The 26,502-nt window shown below is 40.8% G+C and overlaps 1 protein-coding gene across 3 annotated transcripts in view; it reads left to right on the top strand.

Moving 5' to 3' along the window:
• fgf14 (fibroblast growth factor 14) overlaps nucleotides 1-26,502 on the top strand; it is a 108,058-nt gene that overhangs the window by 70,248 nt on the left and 11,308 nt on the right. For all 3 annotated transcript variants that reach the window (XM_039600512.1, XM_039600514.1, XM_031741446.2), the window contains exons 2-3: nucleotides 1,972-2,082; nucleotides 3,259-3,362. In XM_039600512.1, coding sequence (XP_039456446.1) covers nucleotides 1,972-2,082; nucleotides 3,259-3,362 — 215 coding nt within the window. The remainder of the gene's footprint in view (nucleotides 1-1,971; nucleotides 2,083-3,258; nucleotides 3,363-26,502) is intronic.

Genomic DNA, 26,502 nt, shown 5'->3' with positions numbered 1-26,502 from the left:
CAATAATCCTCAAACCAATGGTGCTCATGGAAGGGGGCAATAGCAAAAAGGCAAGCGGAAAGATTACGACAAAAAAGAATGGTATTTAACTAGCTGGGCCCACGTCCTCATTTTAAGTTTGACAGCGTTTTAGTTGGTAAAGGTGAATGCTTTGACATGAATTGAGCTGCGGTTTGGGGAAGGCCTCGAAGGGGACTGGCGATGGCTCCCGGGCCTGGCAGATCCCCATGTACTAAATAGGAGTGAAGAGGATAAAGAATTGAGAACAAGGAGGGAGGGAGGGTGGGGCACATAAACGAGAAAGATCGGCTTGCAGAACTGGGCGAACCTATATAGATGACAGCCGGAAGGAGCGTGTTCGGAGGCGTGGTCCTGCTCCTGGAATTCCGATACATAATCTCCAATAAAAATCCAAGATCATCCAAATTCAAGTACTCATATTAGCTTTGGACAAATAATGAGAGTTTTTTTTTTAATAGGCTTTTAAAAAAAGCCATTCTTTAAATTTTAATCTTTCCATTTTCCTTTAAACATATACAAGTATTAAGAAGAAATCTATAAACCAAAGATTTTGAGAAAAAAATGAATTTTATTTGTTACATTTTTGAATTTTTTTCTTCTTTTTTGTCATTTTACTGGCACAAATGAGTTCTCAAACTAACCTTCACTCTAACAATGCTGTTAGAACGCGTCACATGTATTGTAAGTTCAATGAAAAAGAAGACCAGGGACGATGATCTCTTCACAGTGACATCTGTCTCTGGCTAAATGCCTGCAATGATTTTGACTGAGCTTAGCATTATTGCGAACCAGATAGATACTGTCACCATCCTGTCGCGCACAGCGGAGGCACTCTGACAGTCAGATTCTGCTTTAGCCACCTTTTCATTGTTCTGGTGAAGCAACAAAGCAGTGCAGCTGAATGCCATAGCGCCCCTGCTCCCATCCACCAGCAGAGAGGCATTCTCGCTCCCTTTCAGGGAGCAGGGAAAGGTCTCAGAGCTGGCTAATGCCATCAACTGACAGAACCATTTCAGAGGAGAATGCCCCGAGCCGCACGGTAACGGGGGAAAAAAGCCCGATGCTGCCCTCAGCAAGACCTCTGGAGCTCTCCTCTGCGGCCTCTCTTTGTTTCTTTCTATATCTCTTCCATATAACTCTACTCACCCACCAACACACACGTCGAGTAGCATGCAAGGACCCTGGTTTAGGTTCAGGTGAAGTTGACTGTTCACCTCCCCGGGGTTTTCTTAGAATGAAATTTGGTGTGATGGCTGTCTCCACAATAACTCTAATGTTGATAGTATATGACCTCGGACGCGCAGGTACACAAAAACACACAGATGAAGAAATATCGCCGCGCAGCTTGAGAGCAAGCAATATTTTTTTCCAGAGATGCCCCAGTGTGCACCCGCACGCAGGTTTATTAAAATGTGTCCTTTTCGGTGTTGTACTGCTTTTTACTTTTTACATTTCACTTTCACTTTTTGTCATGTTATTGCAAACTGACAAAATGCCAACTAAATTACAATACGACTCGCTGAGCTGCAGCGGCTCTGGGCAATTAAACCACAGCAGTGATTTATTTACAGTAGATATGCGGCTAATTCCCCTGTCGGGGCAGCTAGAAGGGACGGCGCGCAGACACTCTCACATCCTACATACGAAGAACCCAGAGAGGGTGCTATTGGGTTCATTATGGGAGTCAGGCAACCACAGATTAATTCTGCTACCTATAATTGGATGGACTATCTCTGAGCAGGATGGGGCTTATGTGCCAGAAAGGTGGCTTGGGGATTTGCTTGTGAAAAACCACCGGCTGCAATACTTTGTGTGTGTCTCGGTGTTTTGCCATAAAGTCCCTGTGAAAACAATTTTCTTTTTGTTGTGTATTAAATCAAAAAAGTTGCATTCTTGAAGTTTACTCTAACTATTCTCTCTGTTTTCTCTTTTCTCCCCCCTTTCCTTCAGATCCCCAGCTCAAGGGTATAGTGACCAGGTTATATTGCAGGCAGGGATACTACTTGCAAATGAACCCCGATGGCTCTCTTGATGGGACCAAGGATGACAGCAGTAATTCCTGTGAGTACCTTGAAATATCTCTTGGACTTGTAGATCAGATTTTTAACAGGTGTCTGGAATAATCTAAAGAAATACTAGCAGAGGTTATAGAAAAGTTTACCCTGCGTAGGTTTCTTGAGCACAATTTTATGTCTGGCTTGTTTCCTGCTCTATATTTATTCCTCTTATACAAAAAAATTAACCAAGCAGTCACCCTCTGCTAATGTCTGGTCAGTATTTTTGATCTTTGGAGCAAAAATGGCTCTTAAATAGAGCCATGGGATCACACAGTTTGGTCCTTTTCGCGAGAGGCAAAGTGGACCAGGAAACAGTAGGCTCAACAGAGAGAAAAAGGTATTATTAGCTTGTTCTGGCACTGCTCCTCTAACACTTCAGGCTAGGTGGTTAATTTGATTCCAGTGCTTGGTGCTAATGCTAGCCTGACACTCTGCATTGTGTCACTTACTCCTGTCAGCAGGAAGAGATGTGGCACATGTCACATGTGGTAGGCTGAAGGGACTTATTGAAACGGTAAGCATTATAGATAGCGTGTCATTTTAACTCCAGGATCAAATTAGGTGTCGGCAGTTGAAACTGACCGCAAGCCATCAAAAAGAAAAAGAAAAAAAGAAGAAAAAAAGAAAGGAAATGAGTGGTTCTGCATTTAGTTCTCTCAGATTTTCTTCTAGGATGCAAGCCTGCCCTTTCCAGTTGCTTGCAGGGTCAGCTGAGTTCATTGGATCCCTTTACTGCATGTCTCCCAAATACACACCTAATGTCCCAGCCAGGCCAGTCCTCTTGTTTCTCCCCCATACAAACAATACCCATTACCTACCAGGAGTCTGCTACAACAACAAGGGTGTTATTAAATCAGCCTCGCACTAGCGGTGGCCCCAATTACAACTGCTTCTCAGGTAGCACTGAGTGGCCAAGGCTGTGCTAGGCTAGTCACGTCCACCAGCTGTGCTGCAATTCATCTTCTGAGATTACCTAAATGCAGCAGTCAGCAGTTGTATTATCCATACTTTGCAACGCCTTAAAGATAGACATCTTGCGTTTAGATGATGGATTGTTACTTAAATGTTTTACCCCAATCTAGTTAAAGTTTACTTAATGTTTGGTTTGTCTGTTTCAATATTTTTTGGTGAGATTTTGATGAATGTTTGTGTTCGCTTGTTTTGCGTGTGTGTTCCTCAGCTTTGTTCAACCTTATTCCTGTGGGCCTCAGAGTTGTCGCCATTCAATCCGTGAAGACAGGGTTATACATCGCAATGAACGGGGAGGGCCACCTGTACACATCAGTGAGCATTCTATTCTATTCTATTCTATTCTATTCTATTCTGTTCTATTCTGTTCTGCACGGCTTTCAGTAAGACACCTGTTTTGTTCCTGCATAACACAAAATGAAGCATAATGCTGAAAATGTTTCTATGTGTGGCACCTGTTTATGTTTTGTACCTGTGTACAGCTGTATGCATATAAAATCATCAGTTTTAACATTAAGGCAGACTCCATTTTCAGTAAGGGGGCTTTGACCATGCCTCCAATATTTGCAGTACCACATTTGCAACAGGATAATTGCATTTCCGTGAAGCTCAGGGATCCCATTAAGCAGAAATTTATGCAGTCCAATTTTTATTCATCAGCTTAAATGCCTTGTGACTTTTCAGTCTATATGAATTGGCATCTGATGACAACGGTCACGATGGTCAGGATAAAAAAAAAACAAACCCTGTTCATCTTTTTTACCTCTGTTGGTCTAAAATGCTAAATTACAGGATATATTTTATCATGTGGCACACTGAAATGTTTAGCACGGCATTCATAAACCTATGCTATCCAACATTCATAGCTACAGCGTTATTTATTAGAGTGAGGACATCTGAAGAGCAGCCATTGTTTTTCACTACACGGTCACCCACTCTTATTGACGGCCTCTCTTCAAAACAACACGGGCTCCGGCAGGTTAGGCAGCCGAGGGAGTGATAAGACCTCACCCAGTCCAGATAGTGCGTCTAGTCTCGCTCCTCCGCTCTGTCCTCCCCAGTCACTCAAATCAATCAGTAGAAAGAACATTGGGAGGAGTGACCCTCTGCTGGGCAGGGATATCCATCAGAATCACTGTCTCGTCACCTCCTGCTGTGCACATGTTCCTAATAATCAGAGCATAGACCGGGAATTGCCTTTTTTTATTCCTCATTCATTACCTTAGAGGTTTACAGGGGCTACTTCTCTTACTGTACCATGCACGAGTATTTTTCAAGTATATAGTAGAATTCCCCTCTGCTTAATCACTGCTTGACTTAGGCCAAAAAATGAAATTCATTTGAGAGGATTGACCTAGAATCCTGTGGCTCCTGTTATAGAATTGCACTGCAGGGATTATAAATGAAACCGTGCTAACTATCAGAACACACAAAAAGACACGATTGCACAATTTGTTAAATGCAGGCAGCCCTTTTCTTCTGTAAACACATGCTTTAATTAAGACACTTGTTCTTATTGAGATGTTTTTTCACCATATACTTACACAGTTTGCACATTTATACATTTTCAATTCTTTTGCTCCAGTTCACAGAATGATATTGCATTAAACCGGCGTAAAAGTAAAGTAAACTTTCAGCACGGCAGTTGTGTAAATATAAGAATACATGAGATGTGCTCAAAAAATTCCAGAAATCCATCCATAAAATTCAAAACCTGTACCAATTTCAATCTGACCAACTCTTTTGAAGTGCTTAACTTCTTCCAGTGCTCTTGCTGTTCTGTATAGTCCTTTGAAAGTCCTCTTCTCATAACTTGCATGTGTGAAGCTGCCATTTCACCATAGACCTCAAACACTAACTTCTATATGCAGCTAACACAACTTTCCTCCCAGGAATAATCGCTGGTCTTTTGCTGCGACATCAGGTTTCTGAGTTGGAGCCGTTCAGTTTCCGAACCTTAAAGCGGTGCATCCAGTCTTGCTCATCCACCCTGTCCTCTGACAGTGACTCAAATCAAGTCAAGAGTATAACACTGAAACTGCGACTCATAAATTTATCCCCGAGGGTGAGATTTTCAGCATAGAGTTCTGTTGTAATGTAGTGAAAAGTGTGAAAGAGGACATTTGCCACTAATGACCAGACTTTGATACATGCTAGCGTGCCATCGTGTCTCTGCTCACGGCAGTTTTTTTGGTAAGACCAACACAGTCTTCACTGACTCCTCACTCACTAATCAGCATATTTAGAACTTTGCAAATCAAGCTGTGTATGTTTTGACACAGTGGCAGTCATCAAAGCAGTGATCCAAGTTCAGCACGATAGCTTGGAGTAGTGCATTGCTTCACAAGGAGACAACCTTGAAGGGGATAGCAACCAATTTTAGTTCAGTCATGGAGGAGCTGTGACACTTTTTTCACAGCTCAATAAACAAAGCTGCACTATAATATAGATGCAGTTTGTCAGTGCTGTGACACATTGCTTGGGATTCTAACTTACAGTAATAAGAACCTGTAATAGGAATGCGAGTTAACTTTGAGTTTCTCATCCCTCTGTGTGGTTGGTATTTTATCCTTCAGCCTCTTGACATGTTTAGCTGAGGAAAAGTGCTGTGAAGTGGGTCTGGCTCTGCCTGGCCGGAGCACTGTGTTCCCTCAACACCATTGGCCCTTCTCTTTTTTTCACGCAGCTCCTCTGTTCCATTTGCAGCTTATTTCTGTGCTAATGGAGGTTCTGATCAGCCCTCAACAATCCAACCACCCACTCAAAGGTCTCTTTTTGATTCTTAGTGTGTGAATTAGACCACTAATGGCAGCTCAGTAAGATGTTCTTCATCCTCCTCCATCTTCACCACCCCCTCCTTTCTGCCGCTGCTCTTCTCCTTTTGAAAGAAAGGTGTAACCGTTCCTCCCATTATCACGGTGTTCCTTCACAAGCGACAATCTGACAGTCGACCTTTTTCTACCGATTAGGCGTATTTGATTTTAGTGCACTCACATTTTCAGAAGCTTCTTTGATGGTTATGATAATGCACAAAAACATGCTGATTGGAGACAAACACTGGACACTGAAAAACAGTGAAAAACAAGCTGTTGTTATTGGAAAAAAGTGTTCTTTAGTAAGTTCCCTGAAGCGAGGTTAGTTTAATTAATCAGTATTCACTTGGGCAGTTGTACAGTATTCTTTTACATATTAAATGCATTTCTGAGGCTTTTACCGCGATGATATACTTTGATAATGAGTGACACTCGAGGCGGATCAAAAGGAGAGTTCCCCTCTTGCAGAAAATAGATGGGAAGCCCATTCATGGCCTCTGGTGGTGCATCATATTCTTTTGTGTGAGGCACCCAAGGCGCAGTATGGAGCTCAAATGACAGAGATAACATCAAAGTGACTGCACAGCCTGGCACAAAGGACACACCATGGAATAAAGAAGAGTTCAATCATCTCACCCCCTTTTCAATCTGCTCCTTTTGTATCTGAGCCAATAAACTCCTGGCTAATTTCTCCTCCAGGCTCCTCCCTGGATCAGGGATGCTTTCGAAATGTAATAACAGCAGAGCAATTCTCCCAACTTGTTGTACTGGGGGAAGATAGCAGAAACGGGATTGCTGAAAGTCTCCAGATGACTGTAATAGAGCTCCTGGTGCAAAAACAGACACATTCAAATGAGATAAAACATAAATCATTAATTATTCTGCAGGGACTACCATACTAAATCCCTAAAAGCAAACAAGGAAGTGTTGGATTATATAGTTTTTTGTTATACATGATGAAATTGTGGTGCAACTCCCTAGCGCTGATTTTGTTGTCATGTTTCAGTCTTGCTAATACAGTCTGTTGCCATCTCTCAAGTGTAAAGGTTCGGCATTTCATGGTTGGCTGGATTTCTTTAGAACTAGTTCCCCATCCCCTCACTTCACTAGAGTCTCTCACTGCAGCCTTCCTTTATCAGCAGCCTGCACTTGTTAGTGCTACCTTTCATGATTGTCAAAATGACTTGCCACATTACTTGAGTGTTCCTTTTAGAAATGGAATCCTTGAGAGGGCCAAAGTGGAGCAGTGCAGCAGCTTTAGCTTCACTTGTTAAAAGCTGTGTCATCAGCTGCATGAACACAGAAGACTGAGGGCATCTATTTCCTGTAGTGCCCAATTCAGAATGTATGAAAGCTCCAATGAGCTTGATGTGAGGGCTCCTTCACTTTACATCAATATGAAAATGAAGGTGAATGGTGGTTGTGTGTAGGCAGAATAAGAGAACAGCAGCTTGCATGGGATTAACTGAAGTTGGTCCTTCAAGAACACTGAAGGCAGCAGACCACTGGATTTATGTATTTTATATTTTCCTGACAACTTTGCTAATGAGATAATCAAACCTTGTGTTTTTGTTTATACTGATACTCTCAAATTTTCTGCCATTTTGCTAACACTGAAGACATGGCATGTCATGAGTGCAGAATTTCATATTTTATATCTATGTCTATGTTTATATCTATATATTGACAAGCTTATCCTGGAATAATTGTTGAAATAGCCAAATCCCAACAACAGTCTGCCTCAAGGCTCTTTATATTGTAATGTAAAGACTCTACAACAATATAGAGAGAGAAAACCCCAGCAATCAGACCACTATTAGCAAGCACTTTGTGACAGTTGCAAGGAAAAACTCCCTTTTAACAGGAAGAAATGCTCAGCAGACACAACCTCAGGGAGGGGCAGTCATCTGCAGTGACGCGGACGCTGTATCGGTTTCTTGCGGTGAAAAGAGAGCTGAGCATGGAAGCAAAGCTGTTGATTTACCAGTCAGTCTGTGTTCATGCTCTGATCTATGACCATGAGCTCTGGGTAGTGACAGAGTGAGACTGCAGATACAAGTGCTGTAAATGAGCTTTCCCTTAATGACAGGGCGAGGAGTTTGGTCATTCAGGAGAACTCTTACTCCTCCACAGCAAAAGGAGCCAGTTAAGGTGGATTGAGCATCAGACTAGGATGGCTCTTGGCTGGCTGCAGAACTCCTCAGTGTTCCCTGGAAGAGATGGGCATGAAGATGGAGGGCTTGGCTTCTTGGGATAGATTGCTATCACTGCAACCTGCAAAGTTGCAGAAAATGGATGGATGTATGGATGGACAAAGGTGGCTTTCAGACTGCCTGTTAAACTACTTGAACTTATTGCATTTCCTTGCCAGCTATAGCAAGATGCATGAATAAACCTTCCAGGGTGTAAAAAGTTCAAATCAATATGCAGTATGAAGAAGATACAAACAACATTATAACACCCAATGTGTATGAGTTCACATGTGTCTGCAAGTGTGCACGTGTGTTTGTTTAGTGTATATGCAACCCCGTAAGCCAGCAGATGGCTTTGAGTTAACAGTTTTGTTGGTGGTGTCTGCAAACCTGCCAAGACTGAAAATGATCTCTGATGTTATTTGTTGTAAACCATGCTTATCTAAAGTTCCTAATCTATAATTTAACAAATTGGATTACATATAAAAACACCCCCCCAAAAAACTTAATATGTTGGCGATGTTATTATTTTCATATTCCCAAATATCTACATATACTGTGATGATGACTCACATGATCTTGCCTCTGGAAGAGAGTAAGTCTCTGAGCTGAGGTGGTGGGGCTGGTTTTGTGGGGGAGGGGGGTGTTGGGCTCATTATTTCTAAAGAGTTTCACTCACCCACCTTTAATGCAGTGGCAGTGTCAGGAAGGAAAGTGGTTGTAGGGGCTGGAGGGAGAGCTGCTTCATGCATTAATGAACAACAAGGTTGGAGGTGGGTGTCAAAGCTGAACTGGTGAACTGCTGGTAGAGGCCAAGGCAAGATAAGAATAGGTCGACTGGTCCTTCAGCCATTTAACATTGCTGATATTAATGACTTATGTTCTTGGCTCGTTATGATATTGCACAGATTTGATTCATTTTTGTCAGACATTTTCCTTCTTTGCAGGATCGTGTTAGTTCATTGTGCTCTATGGAGCGCAGCTTGCACCGTGGCAGTGCAAAGGAGAGTTTTTAATCGTAGCAGGGGGTTACAGAGTCCAAATAAGGACACTTGACACAGTATCTTTGGATTTAATCTCTGAACAATAAGTCGCAAATAAACAACACTAATTTGTCCTTCATCTCTTTTTATAACAACAGCTTAAGGTCTGTTAGTTTCACATCTCTACCTTAACCACTGTTCATTTAAGGCAATTAAGAGCAGCTGTTTTCTGCATCACTGGTTTACCTCACACATATTTATGAGTGAATAAAATGCAATGAGATCCCTGCAAGCTTTCCTTCAATAGCACACTGGATTACAGGCGCACAGAGTCAGAAATTGTGCTTGCATTAGCTGATTTGCTTCAGCTTCTGCATTTTAAGGGGCTCATTTGTTAGCTTCTTGGCTAGCAGCTATTTAGATTAGCATTCAATCATACTTTACAACCTAACTTTTGTCCACAGTCACTCTGCTGATTATCTCAAACCAGCATATTTGTTGATGCACTTTTACTTCGCTCCAGCCTTATTTTTACTTTTTGGTAATCACTTTAACTGACATGAATTATGCCAGCAGAACATTTCTTCCTTCTCAGATTTTTGAAGTGCTCGCTAAAAGACCAAAGCCTTCTCTAACTCCAACTGTATAGCTATTGGTTAAACTATATATGCATCATTCCCAACTTCCTGCCCCATGCTTGCAGACAACTTGACCAGTTACCATGTTGAATTGTTTTTCTTCTATAAAAATGCCAGTGTCTGTTCACAAAGGTACAAAGTTATTTAACCTGTATATATTGGGACAGTCATGCATTTATGGAAATGCTAACAACTGACTGAGATGCAGCTAGCCACGTAATTAGACAAACACTCAGTTTAATGTTGTAAATGTTGTAAATCCAACAAAATTTCCTTCTGAAAAAGCAACAGTAAAGGTGAACTCCATCTATCCAGTCATCCCGAGGCCTGTCCCAGCTGCCTTAGAGCAGGGCACACCCAAGACAGGTCACCAGTCTGTGGGAGGGCCAGCATAGAGAGACAGGCAATCATTTGCAGTCACATAAACGCCTATGGCCAGTTTCATCAACTAACATAACACTCAACTTTGGACTGTGGGAGGAAGCTGGAGAACCTGGAGAAAACCGGGCACACGGAGAACATGCAAACCTTACACAGAAAGGGCCCAGCCCACCACTGGATTCAAACCGAAGACCTTCTTGCTACAAGACAGCAGTGGAAACCACGATGTTGCCAAAAAGTATTACATGTATTTAATGTAATACGTTTCACTGCTTTGATGAAATATTCAGTGTGGTTGAATTACATTTTTATTAAAGTTAATACACATTGACAAACAAACATTATCAACAGTTTTCCAACAATTCAAGATCATAACTGCACAAATATAAAAAACATATATATATATACCTCTGTATGTACTTCTTTTTGTTAGTTTCCAGATGCATACCTCATGAATCTCAAATACTTTCTTCTTTTCCTTAAAAACATGTTTCCTAATACAAGTATCTTCATCTATATTTTTCCTCCACAGTAGGCAGACTTTCGACCGCGGTGGCCATTATCCAGCTATCGATCTGTCAGGCATGCACTGCCTCCCTTATCCATCCAGGATAATCCTTACATCTTTGTTAAAATTAACTGACCAAAAACACACAAGCCGTTAGTTGGTTTGATAAGGATGCTGGAGGGAGAGCTATTGTGTGCATCTGAAAGATAATGGAAAGGCAGCAGGCTTGAAAAAGTAGAAGCAGTGCACTGGTTCAGAGAATGAGGGTTTGAAGCAAGAAAAAAAGGAGGGGGGAAGGGGGCGGGTGTTGATGAGGGAACTCCAAGGTGTGCAGCAGGGAAAGCCCTGCTGTGGTCAATATAACCAGTGTAGCGTGCCCACAAGTGCAGACAACCTGTGCGTATTGCCCCCATTTATCAGTTGTTCATTCAGCTAAAAACCTTCACCTTTATTTAATAAAACCATCATCGTTTTGGCATAAACACAGCAGATTAGCAACTTGTAAATATTATTTTGTTGTATAAGGAAATAAAAGCCTAAAAACAGATGGAATTATTTGGTTAGGTTACTGAGCATCAAAAGATTATTTATTTAACTCTGCAACATAAAATTCAAACCCAACAGCTGTCAGCTAAGCTTGTTATTAAGTCAATTAATTGTTAGTAGAAATATTACAGAGCAGAATTGAGTTTGGCTTACTGGTGCAGCCCTCCACAACAGTCCCAGTTTCTCATGTGGCCCCTTGGCAAAATAAATTGCCCACCCCTGCACTAAAACTTGGTCAACTTTAAATTACTTCTGTAATAAAAGCCTCCGTGTGGTTTTAGTTACTGCCTTTGGCCCCCACTAAATCATTTGATAAACTACAACTCTTGGAAAGTATCACATACAAACAGTTCACTGTTGATTACACTGATCCCCAACTGTTGCCCAATATTGCATATTTCCTTTTTATTTGAATAAACTTTCATAATTATTACTTACTAGAAATACTGTTTTCCAAGCAGAAATGTTCCAGTACTTTGGGAATTTGGGAACATGTCATAGGTAGGCACTGGCAGTAACTGCTTTTTTGACCAACATTTATTCAGCCTGCTCTAATATCTTGCTTCCAGTCCTCTTGTCTGGATTATCCTGTTATTATCTTTTAAATGACTTAAAATTGCACGTTTAAAGTTGAGGCTGCTTAGATTCAGGCCTCAATGGATAATTCAAATTTTGTACACGAGGTTTTGTGTGTGTGAGTGTAAGATATGTTTACATCTCTGAGCAGCAAAAAACAAGGAGAACAGAAGAAGAGTAGGCGCATTGAACTTTGAATTCAACTGTGAATTTCATCTTTATTCCTCTCTGAGACCCACAGAGGAAATGTTAGTATAGAAATGCAGATGGCATCATATTCATTTCTCTGTGAATGCATATCGAGGTAGCTTTGAGAGCAAACACATCTAGTCTTTTCACTGTATTAATGACCCTAGTTCTGGCCTAATTGCTTTCCCAGTGTGTAAATGTCAAGTACCATGCAAATACAAATGGCACAATGGTGCTTATTGCCTCTAGAGCCTTGTTATGTGCAAATGAGCAGTGGACAGATGAGGGCTTGTAAAGCTACAAGTAGTACTCGGGAACTCAGTATCCCAACAGAAACATAATGCATATCATTTGCAAATTTACCCCAGACCATGAACTCAGCACTTCTTTCGGCTAACTATTTTGCAACTTTAGTTCTGTTATCACGTGCATTTCATTAGCAGCTCGCCTTGTTAAGCCTTTTGGGAGACAGTAAAAGCAAAGAAAGTAAAGCAAACCTTTTAAAAAAATATTTAAAGTAGGACCATAATTTGCCTCCTCTGTAATATCTACACCACATATTTGAATATTACCAAATAATAAGATCAGGCAAAGCTACTTTTGGCTGCTCTCTTATTCACAAGGGGTCACCACAGCAGGTAGCTCTGCGTCAGGTAAAAAGATAAATATTAAATGTCACATGATAAAAATACCACTTGCAGGTTAATAAAAGTGACTTCATTGCTACAGGCACTTCTTCCAGAAAAGAAAATTGTCTGTGAGGGGCTGCACATATCAAGTAGTTTTTGTTTTTTTGTTTTTTCTCTTATGTTCTAAATTATAATTTTGTATCTTATATTTAGCACAATGGAATTGAATTACTACAGCAAAAAAACTTAATGATAGAAAGACGTCATAACAGTGACTCGACTTAGAGTGGCCATACCCATGGTGAACCATCTAAAGCTTCTACAATGGGGATGTAAGCATCAAAACCTGAGTGTGGAGAAATGGAAGAGGGCTACCTAATGGCTACCTAAATGGGCTTTAGCTTCGTATTTGCTGCGTGACATATTATCACATACACCACGAACAGTAACAGCAGTCCCTGATAGCAGTGCCTCAATTCATCAGGATAAAGGACTCTATCATACAGTAAAAACCTGTTCAGGAAATGTTTTGAGGAACAGCGTTCAAGATGTTGACTTGGACTCTGGATCTCACTCTGACTTACCATTAGGTGGAGAGATGACCAACCTTTAGCCTTATTTCCGCTGTGCTTGGCTCAGACGAGCCTCTGATCGTGCCTGATAATGAGCCTGTCCATTTCATGTAGGCACAAAATGCTCACAGTGGCGCAGGCAAAGAGTCGTGCAAACTCACCCCCACACGTTAGCATGTCGTTAGCGTCGAAGCTCTTCGCTGTGAGTGAAGACACAAAGTTTGCCAGTAAACTGCAGGGGACTAGCACGACAATGTGAAAACATTTGTAACAACAAATCAAATAATCTAATCATCCCCCTCGCCCAGCTAAGCATGAAAATTTTAAAAAGGCTAGCAAAGGTAAACTGGCTAAAGCTGTCCAGCACTAACAGCCAGCCACAAGTCAGAAGCCTCATTATCAGCAAACAAAGAAAGACAGACAAGCATTCACACCTATGTGTAGTTTAGAGCCACCAATTAACCTAGCCTCATGAAATCTTTGAAATCATGAAATGAACATCTTTGGACTGTGGGAGGAAGCCGCAGTCAGGAGAGGACCCGCGCAAACATGGAGAGAACATATAAACTCCACACTCCATCCCGTGCCGTCATGCAAACGTGGTAACCACCATGCCACTGTTCTTTCAATGTAATATTTATAAAATGTAATTAATGTAATAATATTTTTAATTTTTACTTTACTTATATTTCATGTGAGTAAAATTATAATCAGCCACGAGAATGTTCTTCAATTCAGTTTTATTTATATAACACCAAATGGGAACAACAGTCACCAAGGCTCTTCATATTGTACAGTAAAGCCCCTACACTAACAGAGAGAAAATTCCAATAATCAGATGGCCCCCTATGAGCAACCATTTCGGGACAGTGGGAAGGAAAAACTCTGTTTTAGTAGGAAAGAAACCTCCGGCAGAACCAGGCTCAGGGAGGGACAGCCATCTGCCACAATGGGTTATGGGTGAGGGGAAGAAGACAGGACCAAAGACACACTGTGGAAGAGAGCCCGAGTTTAAAGTAATGATTAAATTCAGAGTGGTGCATAAACACAGAGAGAGTAAAAAGAGGTGAGTGAAGAAGAAATACTGAGCACATCATGTGCATCAGCCTAGGTCTATCGCAGCATAACTAAGGGAGGATTCAGGGTCACCTGGTTCAGCACTTTAAAAAATTGCAATCAGTGCATCGCTAGGCGGGAAGCCTTGCAACTATCTCCTCTGTGCTGGATACTATGTGATTCCTTTGGGTTTTGCATAGCCCATGCTTTGAGGTGTAAGATCAGGTTTTGCATCATGACCTATTTACGGGCCTACTCAACATCAGGCAGTCATGTTGGATTTCATGTGGTAGCTGCGTAGTTTACTATAGCTACTTATTTTGGTTTATCCTTAATGGTATTTAAGATGAAGGAATGATCCATGGAGGTTTTGATGGTTATGGATGTTTTATAGGGGTTCAAGCTTCAGAAAGACTTTTGTGTCATGCCCACGTTGTTGCAGTTTTAAGTCTTGCTCAAAATGTTCTCAGGAGCTCGAGCAAAGTGTGGGGGTGTACGTGTGAAGGATGAAGGTTCTTTTGCTGTGACAGAAAAGCCCTCAGTGTTCAGCCTGCCTGCAGGTGTAATAGCTGCAATCCTCTCTTTACCTCCACAAGCATCCTTCTTCCTTTTCTGTTTCCACCCATGAAATGAAAGTAACATTTTATCAAGCTTCACCCCTGGAGTTATAAAAATCAATATAGTGAGGGCTCCTACAGAAAGGTTGTAAATCATGTGAATTAATTCTCTTAAATCAAAGCCAAACCTGGTCTCCAGTGTGTATGTGGCTGTTCACACTGTGAGCCAGTTGACACAACAGCTACTATAGGAGCACAACAAACTGCAAGTTCCAGGGCAAGTATATTTATGTGTGCACATGCTATGTGGTAAATACTTTGCCAGGGAAAGAGCTGCATTCCTCAAACCTCTTGCAAAATGTTCATATTTGTTTTTTTGAGTGTGTGAGATTACACTTGTACGAATGCTGTAGTTCTGACCTGTTGCTTATAACTGTTTGCTGCACCATCTTGTGGTTACAATACCACAGCTTCACTGCAGAGGCCAGCAGGTCAGAGGAAGTATCTGTGTGATACACCCACACACAGTATTCCACTAAAAAGAAATATTCACACGGGGAAAGGAAGCTTGCTGTTGTATAGCGTATTGATAGAACAAATAAGAACACAAGAAACCGCTGAAGATCTTGAACTTAAAATCTCATGACGTACATTTTGCTCTTGTATTAAATGCCACTTGTCCATTATGTATAAGTCGTTTTACAGTTCTGGCCCTTCTGGGTGGAAATATTGTATTTTTCCCAGAGTGAACACCAGGAAAGAGCTTAACTGTATAGGCAGGTGAGTGAAAAGCAGCATCAAGCACTTAGATTTGGCCTTTTTTCCAGAGTTGCACAGTGAGGGCTGATGTGAGCCTTCAGGTGAACAGGTTTTCCCCACAGAAACAAGAGAACTTGCCACCATGACACTGCCTGTTATGAGTTGTTTGTGCCTCTGTACTAAAGAGGAGTTTTGATAATTTGGTCTTCTGTGAATTTAGTTTTGGAGTTGTTCTAAAGCGCACCACTGGCGAACCAGGGTCGAGAAAATGAGAGCTGGTGAACTGGGAGACTCAAACATGGAGGGAGGTTAAACATGGAACATACCTGCTGCTATGGGCCTTGGCTGTAACATCTTCAAATCCCACCTCTGCAGGATGTTTTCTCTGCATCCAAACATGGCCCAGTATCAGTATCAATCGTAAAGTAGGCCTTGCCAAGTTGTCTTTGTTTTATGATGTGGATTGCGATAAACATATGACTGTTTATAGACTGTTTATACGTCATCAGGTATAGACTTGTTAGGGTACTGGTTTGAAGTGGTAGATCTTCATCAAATCTGAATATTTAATAGGGGTTTTACCAGAGCCAGTTTATAAAAATGAATAAAAACAGATTATGGGATCATAAAACGGGTCATGAGATGATATTGCTAAGGTATTAGTATCCCTACCCCTACACTGTGTTTGTTCATTTGTGATATTGAAGCAGATTAACATGCACTTGAATCCTGCTTCAGCCCTTGGCAGCTGGAACTGCAGGTGATAACTACGAGCTGAAATATGGCAGTCCCATCCACGCCTAATGTACCCAACCACCAATTTATCTGCAGCATTAGTTATAGTGTCACCATTTCTGTGCATTTCCAGCTTGTTTAAATTAGCATTTGGCTTGTTTGCTTTTCAAAGCAAACTCGTTAACTGCTTGATCGACAGGATATGGCTTATGATTGAACCACTGGCAGGCTACTTGGTTTCATGGTTCCTTTCTGGCTGACTGGCTGCCTCACTCAGCCTTCCAGCTGTAGCCATGCCACATTTTATTTTCAGAGGGAGACAGACTGTTGGGGAATCCTCTGCTGTTTTCCCCTCATGCACAGACGTTCAGGCTGAGTGCTTTAGCTGCTTGTCAGCAAGGTTTCAGCAGAGATGGACATTGTGAAATGGTGATTCTGCAGTCCAATTTCAAGAAGGAAAAATAAGTCCTTCTAATTTTATCCATTAAAGTTGTGTCCTTTGTTTTTTTCCTGAGGCCAGCACATATGTTTAATGGTTTGCAGTAATAGTACCGTGTACTTTGTTCCACCAACACTCTAATCACAGTGAAGATGGAGGGGTGGGATAAATACCACACTGACCAAACACCAAAGTCTTCTGATTTAAGTCCTGAACCACAAATAACAACCAGCAGAGTACAAGTTAATACTATTACTGTCTGGGTAATATCCACAGTGCTATTATTAGAAAAACATGAGGACAAAGTAGTAGTTATTAGCACTGGGTCTATCAGCTAAGCCATTAAGCTAAGTCATTAAGAGTCATATACTACCATACTAACATTCCATATCCTAGCAAATCTAATAGCTGGAAAAATGTCCCACTTCCAATTGCTGTCAGCCATTTCCAGCTGGGTGTTTTTTCAGTGCCTGGTGTTCTGAGCTAGCAGTGGCAAAAAAAAGAAGTTCAAGCTGTTCCAGGATTACTTCTGTGCAGTTCCAACATCTGGCTTTATGTGAAGGACCAGTGACAATTTAAAGGGAAAGTCGGAAAATCAGGATAAAGTGTCTTTGTAAGGCATGCCACGTGTCAGAGAACAGTTCCAAGTCTCTGGACTTTTATTGGTCAGAAAAAATGCTGGTTTTCCAAAAGAGATTCTCTCATTTGGTTTTAGATGACAGTAGAGAAGAAAGCTGTTTAACATGTTCGTCCAAAATCTCCCAAAGTTGTTCAAGAAGTTGCAGTCGAACAACTATTAATCTCATTTACATACTCACCAAACCGTTCATTGACTCCTTGTGCCCTGTGGATGCCCTCTGTCATCTTGGAAAATACAACTTCCACCAGAAGAAATGTTTTGTCATAGGATAAAGGTGATCCTTCAGATCAAAAATGTTCTGATCCGGAGCTCCACTTCAGTCTTAGGGGGCAAGAGGTCCCAAACTGCATCAGCAAAAAAGCCCACAACATCCCGTTCCAGGGTTCGGGAACGGGTTGTTCCTTTAAATTGTCAGTCATCTGTATATCCATTAGTAAAAGTGGGATATAAGTGCAGGGTAACTGTTCATTATACTTACAATATGTCTGTTCATGCAATGTTCTATTATCCAGATTATATACTGCAGTGAACAATATGTGCCGCTTTTATAACGTTACCATCCATGATGACTTCTGACATGCCTCTCAGAACACTGGCAGTGGTAATTTGTCTGGGTCAACTGATGTGTAGACTTGAAGTGTAGAAGCTGCCAATACAAGAGAAAATGTGAGTATTACTGTGATTCTCCAGTGGAGCAATTTTCTTCTTTTGAATACAGGATCAGACCAATATATTTTAATATATTTCAAACCATGTTTCAGTCCATACTGTTCTGTTTCATTTGCATATGAAAATTCATAACAGTTACTTAAAACTGTTTTTTCTAACCCTTAGGTCGCCAGGAGTGACATAGAGTCATGATGCTGAGTGTGAAATGTAGTGGAGATTATGTGTATTCATGTGTACTTGCACTTGAGCATCTGTCTTACTAATAATAATTTAAATTGTGTGAGTTACAGTCAGTCTAGAGTACACTATAGTTGTTTGCACACAAAGTTCACATTACAGATTTCATATGTAAGTCTTGCTGCCATGTTGGGGCTCCAGTGATTCAGTCAACTAAAGCAAAAAGCTCACAATTTACCAATTAATCAATGAATTTATTATATAAACTGTTAACTCTCTGAACAAATGTACAGCACCTGTTACCTTAGCTGTGTTAAACAGAATGATTTACAATTGCTTGTCATTTACCAGAGCTGCCATTCAATGTGATTTTTTTGAGTGCTGTGCCTTGGTGGCCTTATATTTATAATTCATACATAAAAGAGAAGCAAAAAGCGTGCTCTGGCAACAGCTCATTAAAAGCCATGCCATATTCTAAGACCTTTGTCAAGCTTTTGGCATTCTGAACCATTCACGGTCCATATCCGGCATCAATTAAAGCTAGAAAAAGAGCGTGCCTGCATTCATGATAAGAGGAGGAGGTGCTCCTGCATAATGCCATGCCAAAGCTGCTACCAAAACTGCACTGTACTGCATTTTATCTGCGTAAACACAACCTCTGCCACGCTCTTCCACCCACCCAGTACAAGGTGTCACAAAAGATGAAAGGGCAAAGAATGAAGGTGTGCCTGACACGAAAAAAAATTCTACATTTTGTCATCTGTGCTTGTATGAAAATAGATCGCTTCATCCTTCAGTCAGATTACGTGCTATAATGGCAAATTGCTGCTCCAAGCACACTTCAGCTTTTGCCTGTAGTTTCCTACAAGAGCAAAGTTTCGCTATAACCCTGAAGACAACAATGAAAAATGATTCTATAATTCAGAAAAGCAGGATATCTGCAGCTCATCAGATGATCCTGTGCTAAGATGTGGTGTTATTTTCTAAAGCAGGGGCCATTTATAACCCAGTCATGTTGCTGGATTTGTCACATTATAATACTACTGTTACTTTGGCCTTGCGTAAGGTCGGGTATTTGTGTAGGCCCACATGGATGCCAAAAAGAAGTACACATAAGACAGGAAGATTTCAGTTGTATTTTGCAATACAGCGGATGGCTAAAGTAATTCCCCAAGAATGAATTGGAATTTCAGTATATCTTATTTGTGTTTACAGTTATATTTATCTACAAATACTTACCAGTAGATAAATTGGAATCAAGAGGGGTAACAATTCAAAGTTTTACAGCAAAGAAGAATTATATAATATATATAATAATTATATAATATATATAATATATAATTATACCCAAAGTAATTTTAATTAATGAGTAACTTCATTTATTTTACAAGAAAGAAGAAATAATTATACCTCTTATTCTAACCAGCAGTAAATGTGTATTGGTATATAATATTACCTCATAATTATATATGAAATGCAATAAAATTCCTTTACATTTACTGTCATTGGTGACACAGCTAACTCTAAATATAGAACCCCATTACTAATAGAGTAAGTAGTGAGTAAGGATTGCTACTCATCTTACGTTCAGAACTAGTGAGATGAAGGAGATTTTTATTTATTTATTTATTCATTTATTCATTTATTTTTCCCCTGTCCTGTCTGGAAATGTAGCAATCAGAAGTGTTGTTTCTAGGCAAAAAAATGCTAAACAGACACAAGTGGAGCATTACAGCATTTGCTATAATGGTCCACTTCATAGTCATATTTTATCAGAATGTAATATAGTTGAACAGGCTGAATGAACAGATACCCCTCTCTCCCCTCCAATAGGCACCCCCTTCATCCATCCATTCACTTCCGCTTATGCTTTTGAGGGTCGCGGGGGACGCTGGAGCATATCCCAGCTGTCATAGGGCGAGAGGAGGGGTACACCATGGACAGGTCGCCAGTCTGTCGCAGGGCTAACACACAGAGACAGACAACCACATTCACGCTCACATTCACTCCCACATTCGCCTATTAATCAATTAACCTATCCCCACTAACTGCATGTCTTTGGATGGTGGGAGGAAGCCGGAGTACGCGGAGGGAACCCACACAAACACGGGGAGAACAAACTCCACACAGAAAGACCCCGGCCCGAATTGAACTCAGGACCTTCTTGCTGTGCGGCAACAGTGCTAATCACCGTGCTACCATGCACGGTGGTTCTCTCTCCCCTCCAATAGGCACCCCCTGTTCCCTGAAATCCAGCAACGGCAGGGAGGCCCAGGCTCATCCAGCCTCGGTCAAGACTCAGTCATTTTTAGAAACTCCCACCATGCTGCCAGAGATGAGCTAATGTTAATGCTTTCATAGATTACTTGATGCTTAGAAAGTTTGATGTTGAAGCTAATGAATAGTAGGTCAGAAATCTTTGTATTACTGCATTGTGCCTGTTCTATGTCTAGCTGGGGATCATCTAAGAGGCTATGTTTTAACCATCTTGAGATGTATTGAAGCCTGTTGGCTAAGAAGTAGTGGTGAAAGTTAGGCAGATATAGTGTTCTTCTATCCTCGGTCCGCTGTAGTCTTTTTAACCCTTTCATGCATGAATTATGACAACCTCAATCTGGATTTTTTTCTTAAGTATTTTTATTCATCTGTAGGCATGAAAAAAAGATTTTTGAACTTCATTTTTTTTAAACATGTACTTTTCAAAGAGTTTTTTTTTACATGTCCACTTAGGTTTACAACTGACGTATATGGAGTGACACATCAGTGTCCAATGTAGTGGTTTATGTGCAAGTATATCATCAACACTGACACCAATACAAGAAAACAGCCTTGGAATAGCTGTCCACTGTAGTGACCAATATGCATGAAAGGGTTAAGCTAATATGTGGGGGTTCCAAAGGAAGTTAGAGATGGGGGAGTCCACAGATCTAAACCAGTCAGGTGACAGTGACCCTTCCCATGAGTTATAGGGGTAGAGACTTACATCTACTCAGATCGTCTTCCACTTTCTTTAAAAGTGCCATGTGGTTCCAGATTGCAGTGGAGTATAAGAAGAATTATGGCGCAAGCAATAGATTGGAGAACTGTAGATTTATAGACCAATTTATCGAATAATCTGAAACTCTTGAGAAAGAGTTTATCAATTCAGAGAGAGTGGTTTGTGAATGCTGGAGAAATAGTAACACATCAGCCGCATATGTTCTGCTGCTAGTGGTTTGATTAAAATTGCAAACAGTCTGGCCTGGTGCCCCTCTGGAGACAACGCTGTTGGGGAACTCTATAATATGTTTAACCAGTTTATGAAAGCGTTCCCAAAACCAACTTTGTGTAAAAGTTGCAGATAAAACTTCCCAGTTACCTCTATGAAATCAGTTTACTGCATCTAGAGACAATATTGTGGTTTCATTGTTTTTACTGCATGAGTAGTCAAATTAAGCAATCTATGTGTATTTGTTGATGATTTGTTGATGATTTATTAAACCAGTTTGATCAAGACGTGTTATGAGAGGCTTTTTGAGACGGCTTTGCAGATTATTTTAAGGTCAACGTTAATGAGGGATATACAGGGTCTTTTTCTGGTTTTAGCAGGAGACTAATCTTGGTAGAATTCATATTTGGCGGTGGTCTGCAATTTTCCCTGATTTTCTGCAACATTCTGTGGAATACTGGTGCCAGAATTTTCCAGAATTCTTTATAGAATTCTGCTGGAAATCCACCACTACCTGGAGCCTTTTCATTGGGCATGCTTTTCAGGGCTTCCTGCAGTTCACCTGATGTCAGGGGTGAACCCAGTGCCATTGCTTGACTGTCTGATCATTTCCAAAGGGTTATGTTGTCAAAAAAATGATCAATTTTGTTTTTAGATGGGTTTATCTCTGGTGAATATAAAGTTTTGTAAATGAAAGTGTTGTTTATACTTTCAGGGTCATACACTGTGTTGCTTATTTTTAAACTGACTAGCTAGAAATGGACCTGATCTGTTACCATGTTCAAAATTTTGCAAGCGAAGTCTTTGTGGTAAGAATTTAGTTTTTTGGTCAATAATTTCATTGAATTCTATTTTTGCGTATTTTGCTCAGCATTTCCTGTTCCAGCTAGGACACACAGGCTTCTTCTAATGATTTAATGGTTTCTTCTAATTCCTGAATGTGTTTGTTTTCGCTTTTCTTCTTATGTGATGAAAATGAAATAATTTTACCTCTCATCACAGCTTTCCCTGCCTGCCAAAGAACAATTGCTGGTGTTCCAGACAGGTCATTATAGTCTAAATAGAAAGCCTGTTCTTTTTTAAAATATTTAATAAAGTCTTCATCTTTAAGCAATGATGTATTAAATCTAAGCTTTTTCCTTGGCGGAATGACCTTCTTATTTACTAGAGTTAAAGACACAGGAGCGTGATCGCTGACAGCTATAGGGTTTATCTCAGTGTCTGAAATGTCACTCAACAGTGAGCTGCTGACTAGGAAATAATCCAGACGAGAGTAGGAGTGATGGACATGTGAGAAGAAAGTATATTCCCTACGGTTGCTGTGAAGAGATCGCAATGAGTTGCAATGTCTGGGTCTATAACTTGGTTGAGTACTGTTGAATTAATATTTTTATGTGTTAAAACTGCTACTCTCCTTTGCCTAGAATCATAGCAGGCTGAGAACACATTAGGAAACTCGGGTGTTTTAAGTTGATCTGTATCTGTGGCAGGTCTATGAGTCTCTTGTAGGGGTAGAGTTGTCCGTCCATGTAGAGCCAGTTCACGGCAATGACAGCACAGGGGCCCTTCTAAATGAAGCTGCGTTGGATGGGGAACAGGACCTTGAGTCGCTCCAGGATCTCTTTGGGGAACTGGTTGTTTATGCTAAAGCTTGTTCCTTTCCTTTCACCTGCTCCTTGAAATGTTCCAATTTGGCCACAATATTTAGGCGTCAAGTCTCCTGGCTCTGAGGTGATGGACCCGGTGGAAGGTGATGTTCTTCCCTGTGTCCTATGGAAGCTTCAGGTGGGTCTCGATGAAGGTTTTAGTGGTAACTTCTGCTTCCTCTTCAGCAGATTCTGGGATGCCTGACAACATCAGGTTATCTCACGAGCTATGGGCCTGGAAATTGATCATCTTTTTTTTTTTTAAATGCAGTTAGAGACTTGACCGTGTCCTGTAGCATAGCATTTTCCAAGGATTCCCTCAGGGAGTGGAATTCCAGGTGTAGAATTTCGACCAGAGACAATCTCGGTTGGATGCTGGACAATCGCTTATTGATTTAGTCCAAGGTGTCGGCAAGTCTTTACCGGGCGTGATGTTGTTCCAGGTTCTGCTGGGTCTGCTGAGTCTTCTCTTGGAAGATGAGAAGATGGCGACATGTTCTTGGCTGGGGAAGAGGGACTCTAGGCTTTCTCCCTGACAATAGCATCAAAGCTACAATCAATTTATTCCTGAAGCGTGTACAAATTCTCCTTCGCTTTCTTCCAGGGTGGTGGAAACAATTATGCAGAAGGCTTTTATTGTTTGGAGTATTTAAGCTTCAGAAAGTATTTCTTTAATTCTGATCCACCATTGAGTTTTATTCACCTCATCTGACATCACTACAGCATTTTCCCAATCTCGAGCTGTTAAAGTGCAAAACAGTGAGAGTCACTTACAAGTGAATCTACATGGAGGGGACCTGCATTTCCTCTTAGAAAATCTGGGACACTTTTCCTGAGGGTGTAAACAACTCAAACAGAGCAGAGACAGAAACACTGAGGAGAGGAAGCTCTGTACCTGCAGACTCACCTCTTGTTTTTTTTGGGGGGGGGGGGGGGGTTCATTGTAAGCCTTGAGTATCCTTGTTTCTTTTTGTGTGTGCTTGGACTTGTGCGAATGTGCATGCACTCCTCTAGAAATACATGTCAACATGTCTGAGATATGCTTGTCAGCTTGTTGCACAGAATAGATTGCTGACTTGCCCGACAAAAGATGACGAGCCAATCTAGCAAAAATGCGGCTGCCTTGACACCAATCTGGCCCCAATTTACGGATCAACAGCAGCAGAGTGGACAAAGACACACACACACTCACACACACATACGCACACATTTAATCCCCACTGATCTAGGCGTGGGTGGTTGCACTTTGTGTATATGCTCACCAGCAGGCTCTCTTGCAATGCTGTTTTTTTATTGAATATGAACAGAATATTTTGTCTCATATATTTCTTCACTACAATCTGCAGTGATTTATTCTGAAGCCTTTCAATGGTTTCCACTTTCCACACATTGCTTTTTCGCCTTGTTCATTCAAACTGACCCCAGTAAGATAAGTTTAGGGGTGGTGTTTGTTGCACTGTTGAAACTCATCAAAATTCATGAAACAGATATTAAAGAAATAAGTCATTCCAAGATTTTCAATATCACAAACTGTCCTATTTTAGATTTAAATGTTGTTACTAAGAAGCCACATGCTTAGACACACTGGTTCAGTAAGAGGACAGTAGTGGCATAAATCTTGCTGTTTTTGTGTAATTCTGTTGTGCATGAAGTCTATTATACAATCTATAATCATTCATAGCAGCATTAAGCTCTCCAAAACTGTTTTTTGAGGGCATTAGGGATTTTTTTGAGAGTTTCTTACTGAACCAGCAGAGCACTCCAAGCCAAGAAAGGCACTTTTTATTCTTTTTAAACCCAGATCCTAAATATTTATTGGATATCGCATGCTACAGATTCATCTCTCACTGAGAAAAGCATCATTTCCCTACAGCATGTTTTTTTGTGCGTGTTTGTGTCTCTGTGCTTGTGTGCACATGTGTGGGTGTGTAATGAGCCAAGGGAGCTGTACTGGTTCGGTGTTAAAGGCTCTGTGCCTTCAGGGAAACTTTATTGAAAGCTTAAGTGCTTCTGGTAGCCAAACACTTTAAGGGTGCCACTGTTTTCTACCACCCTTCCAGTAAACAGTATGTAGTTTAGTGCAGCTTGGTGAAGCACATGCATTTTTGGTCATTTGGGTTAAGCTTGCAGAAGCATATTAAGTTAGTGCACATAAATGAACTGATATGATACGCTGAAGTATCTATCTACTTCAGCGAATAAGGAAATATCTTCATCTTCCTCTATAGAATACAGAATGAAATTTGATTTCAGCATATCCAAAGGCATTAAAAAATGAAAAGTAAACAATAAAGTGACTCAATTTTAAGCATTATGTATTATTGTGTTTTATTTTTTATCATTATTTTTCATTACGTGTTATTTTTCTTTTCCTTTATTTTTCCAGACACGAACTCGATGATTAACAATCATCATTTAACTGCATTCTCCAAGCCGCTCATAAAACACGGTGTTATTGCACATTTGAGTCAGTGTTGGAAAGCATGACAGCTTCACTATGTGCAGATCCAAAGATCTGTGAAGACAAGGAACAAAGTCAAGAGATATTTCTCTGACTTTATGCCTTTGAGGTTTAGACAGGAAGTCATCTTTATCTTACTTTGACTTTTGTCATCTGTTTTCTTTTTTGAAATGCTTTTTTTTTTACGCTTCTTTAAATAAACTCCCTGGCGTTAAGTTTAAGCTTTCGTTTGTAAGTTTTCCAAGATGTATATGTTATTGTCATAACATCATTTAGCTCTTATAAGCACATATGCTTGTGTGTGATGTGCATTCAGTGCATTCGTTTAGGGAAAAGAAAGAAAGAAAACGGAAACTGTACACCGTGTCCGTACACAATTCATCCAGCTGTTTACTACCAGCGCTCCTCATTTGGTCCCGTCTCCTTCTCTTTCTCTGAGGGTGATAATCAGACAGGTCTGCCGAAGCCCCCGTTGTCTGCACACACTGTCGACGTGACTCTTATGCATATGAGAGCAGCTTGGCATTGTAAATGCAGCTCAGCTTTCTAGAGGTTGACCTTTTTCCATGGATTAACAGGTTTTATGCTGGCAGCATTAATAAACAATTTCTTCATTTCCACAGTGGGGTAGTGAGCAGTCGTTCTGCATATTAATGTGCCCCCTCCCCCATGAACCTCGACTCACCTACTTTTAGGAGGCCTTGCAATTGTGACCTTTATGAAGATTTTTCCAAAGAGTCTTTGTTTTAGAGGGACTCTCTTGTTTTTAAACTGTAATTACTCTTACTCAGGGAATCTTTTAATTCACGCTCTCTCTGTGTCCATGTGCCTTTTTAAAAGTGTATTCTGTAGAAACATTAATGCTCCCTTGAGCCACTTCTTCCCCCCTCAACCTTTCTCCCCATGAGTTGGTCAGTTTTTCTGTTTTGCTCTGGCTGTTCTTTATTTCTGTGCCTGTCTTTTTTGCTTTGGTGACCGGGGCTGATTATGTAGGGCTGAGCTGTTTTGGCCCTCACGCTGTCTGTGGCCAAGGTCAATTATGGCCTTCCCATTCAGAGCATGGCCAATCACGAGCCAGGGA

The sequence above is a fragment of the Oreochromis aureus genome, linkage group 16 (genome assembly GCF_013358895.1).
Source record: "Oreochromis aureus strain Israel breed Guangdong linkage group 16, ZZ_aureus, whole genome shotgun sequence".
Lineage (NCBI taxonomy): Eukaryota > Metazoa > Chordata > Actinopteri > Cichliformes > Cichlidae > Oreochromis > Oreochromis aureus.
This window is presented reverse-complemented; position numbering and strand designations above follow the sequence as displayed.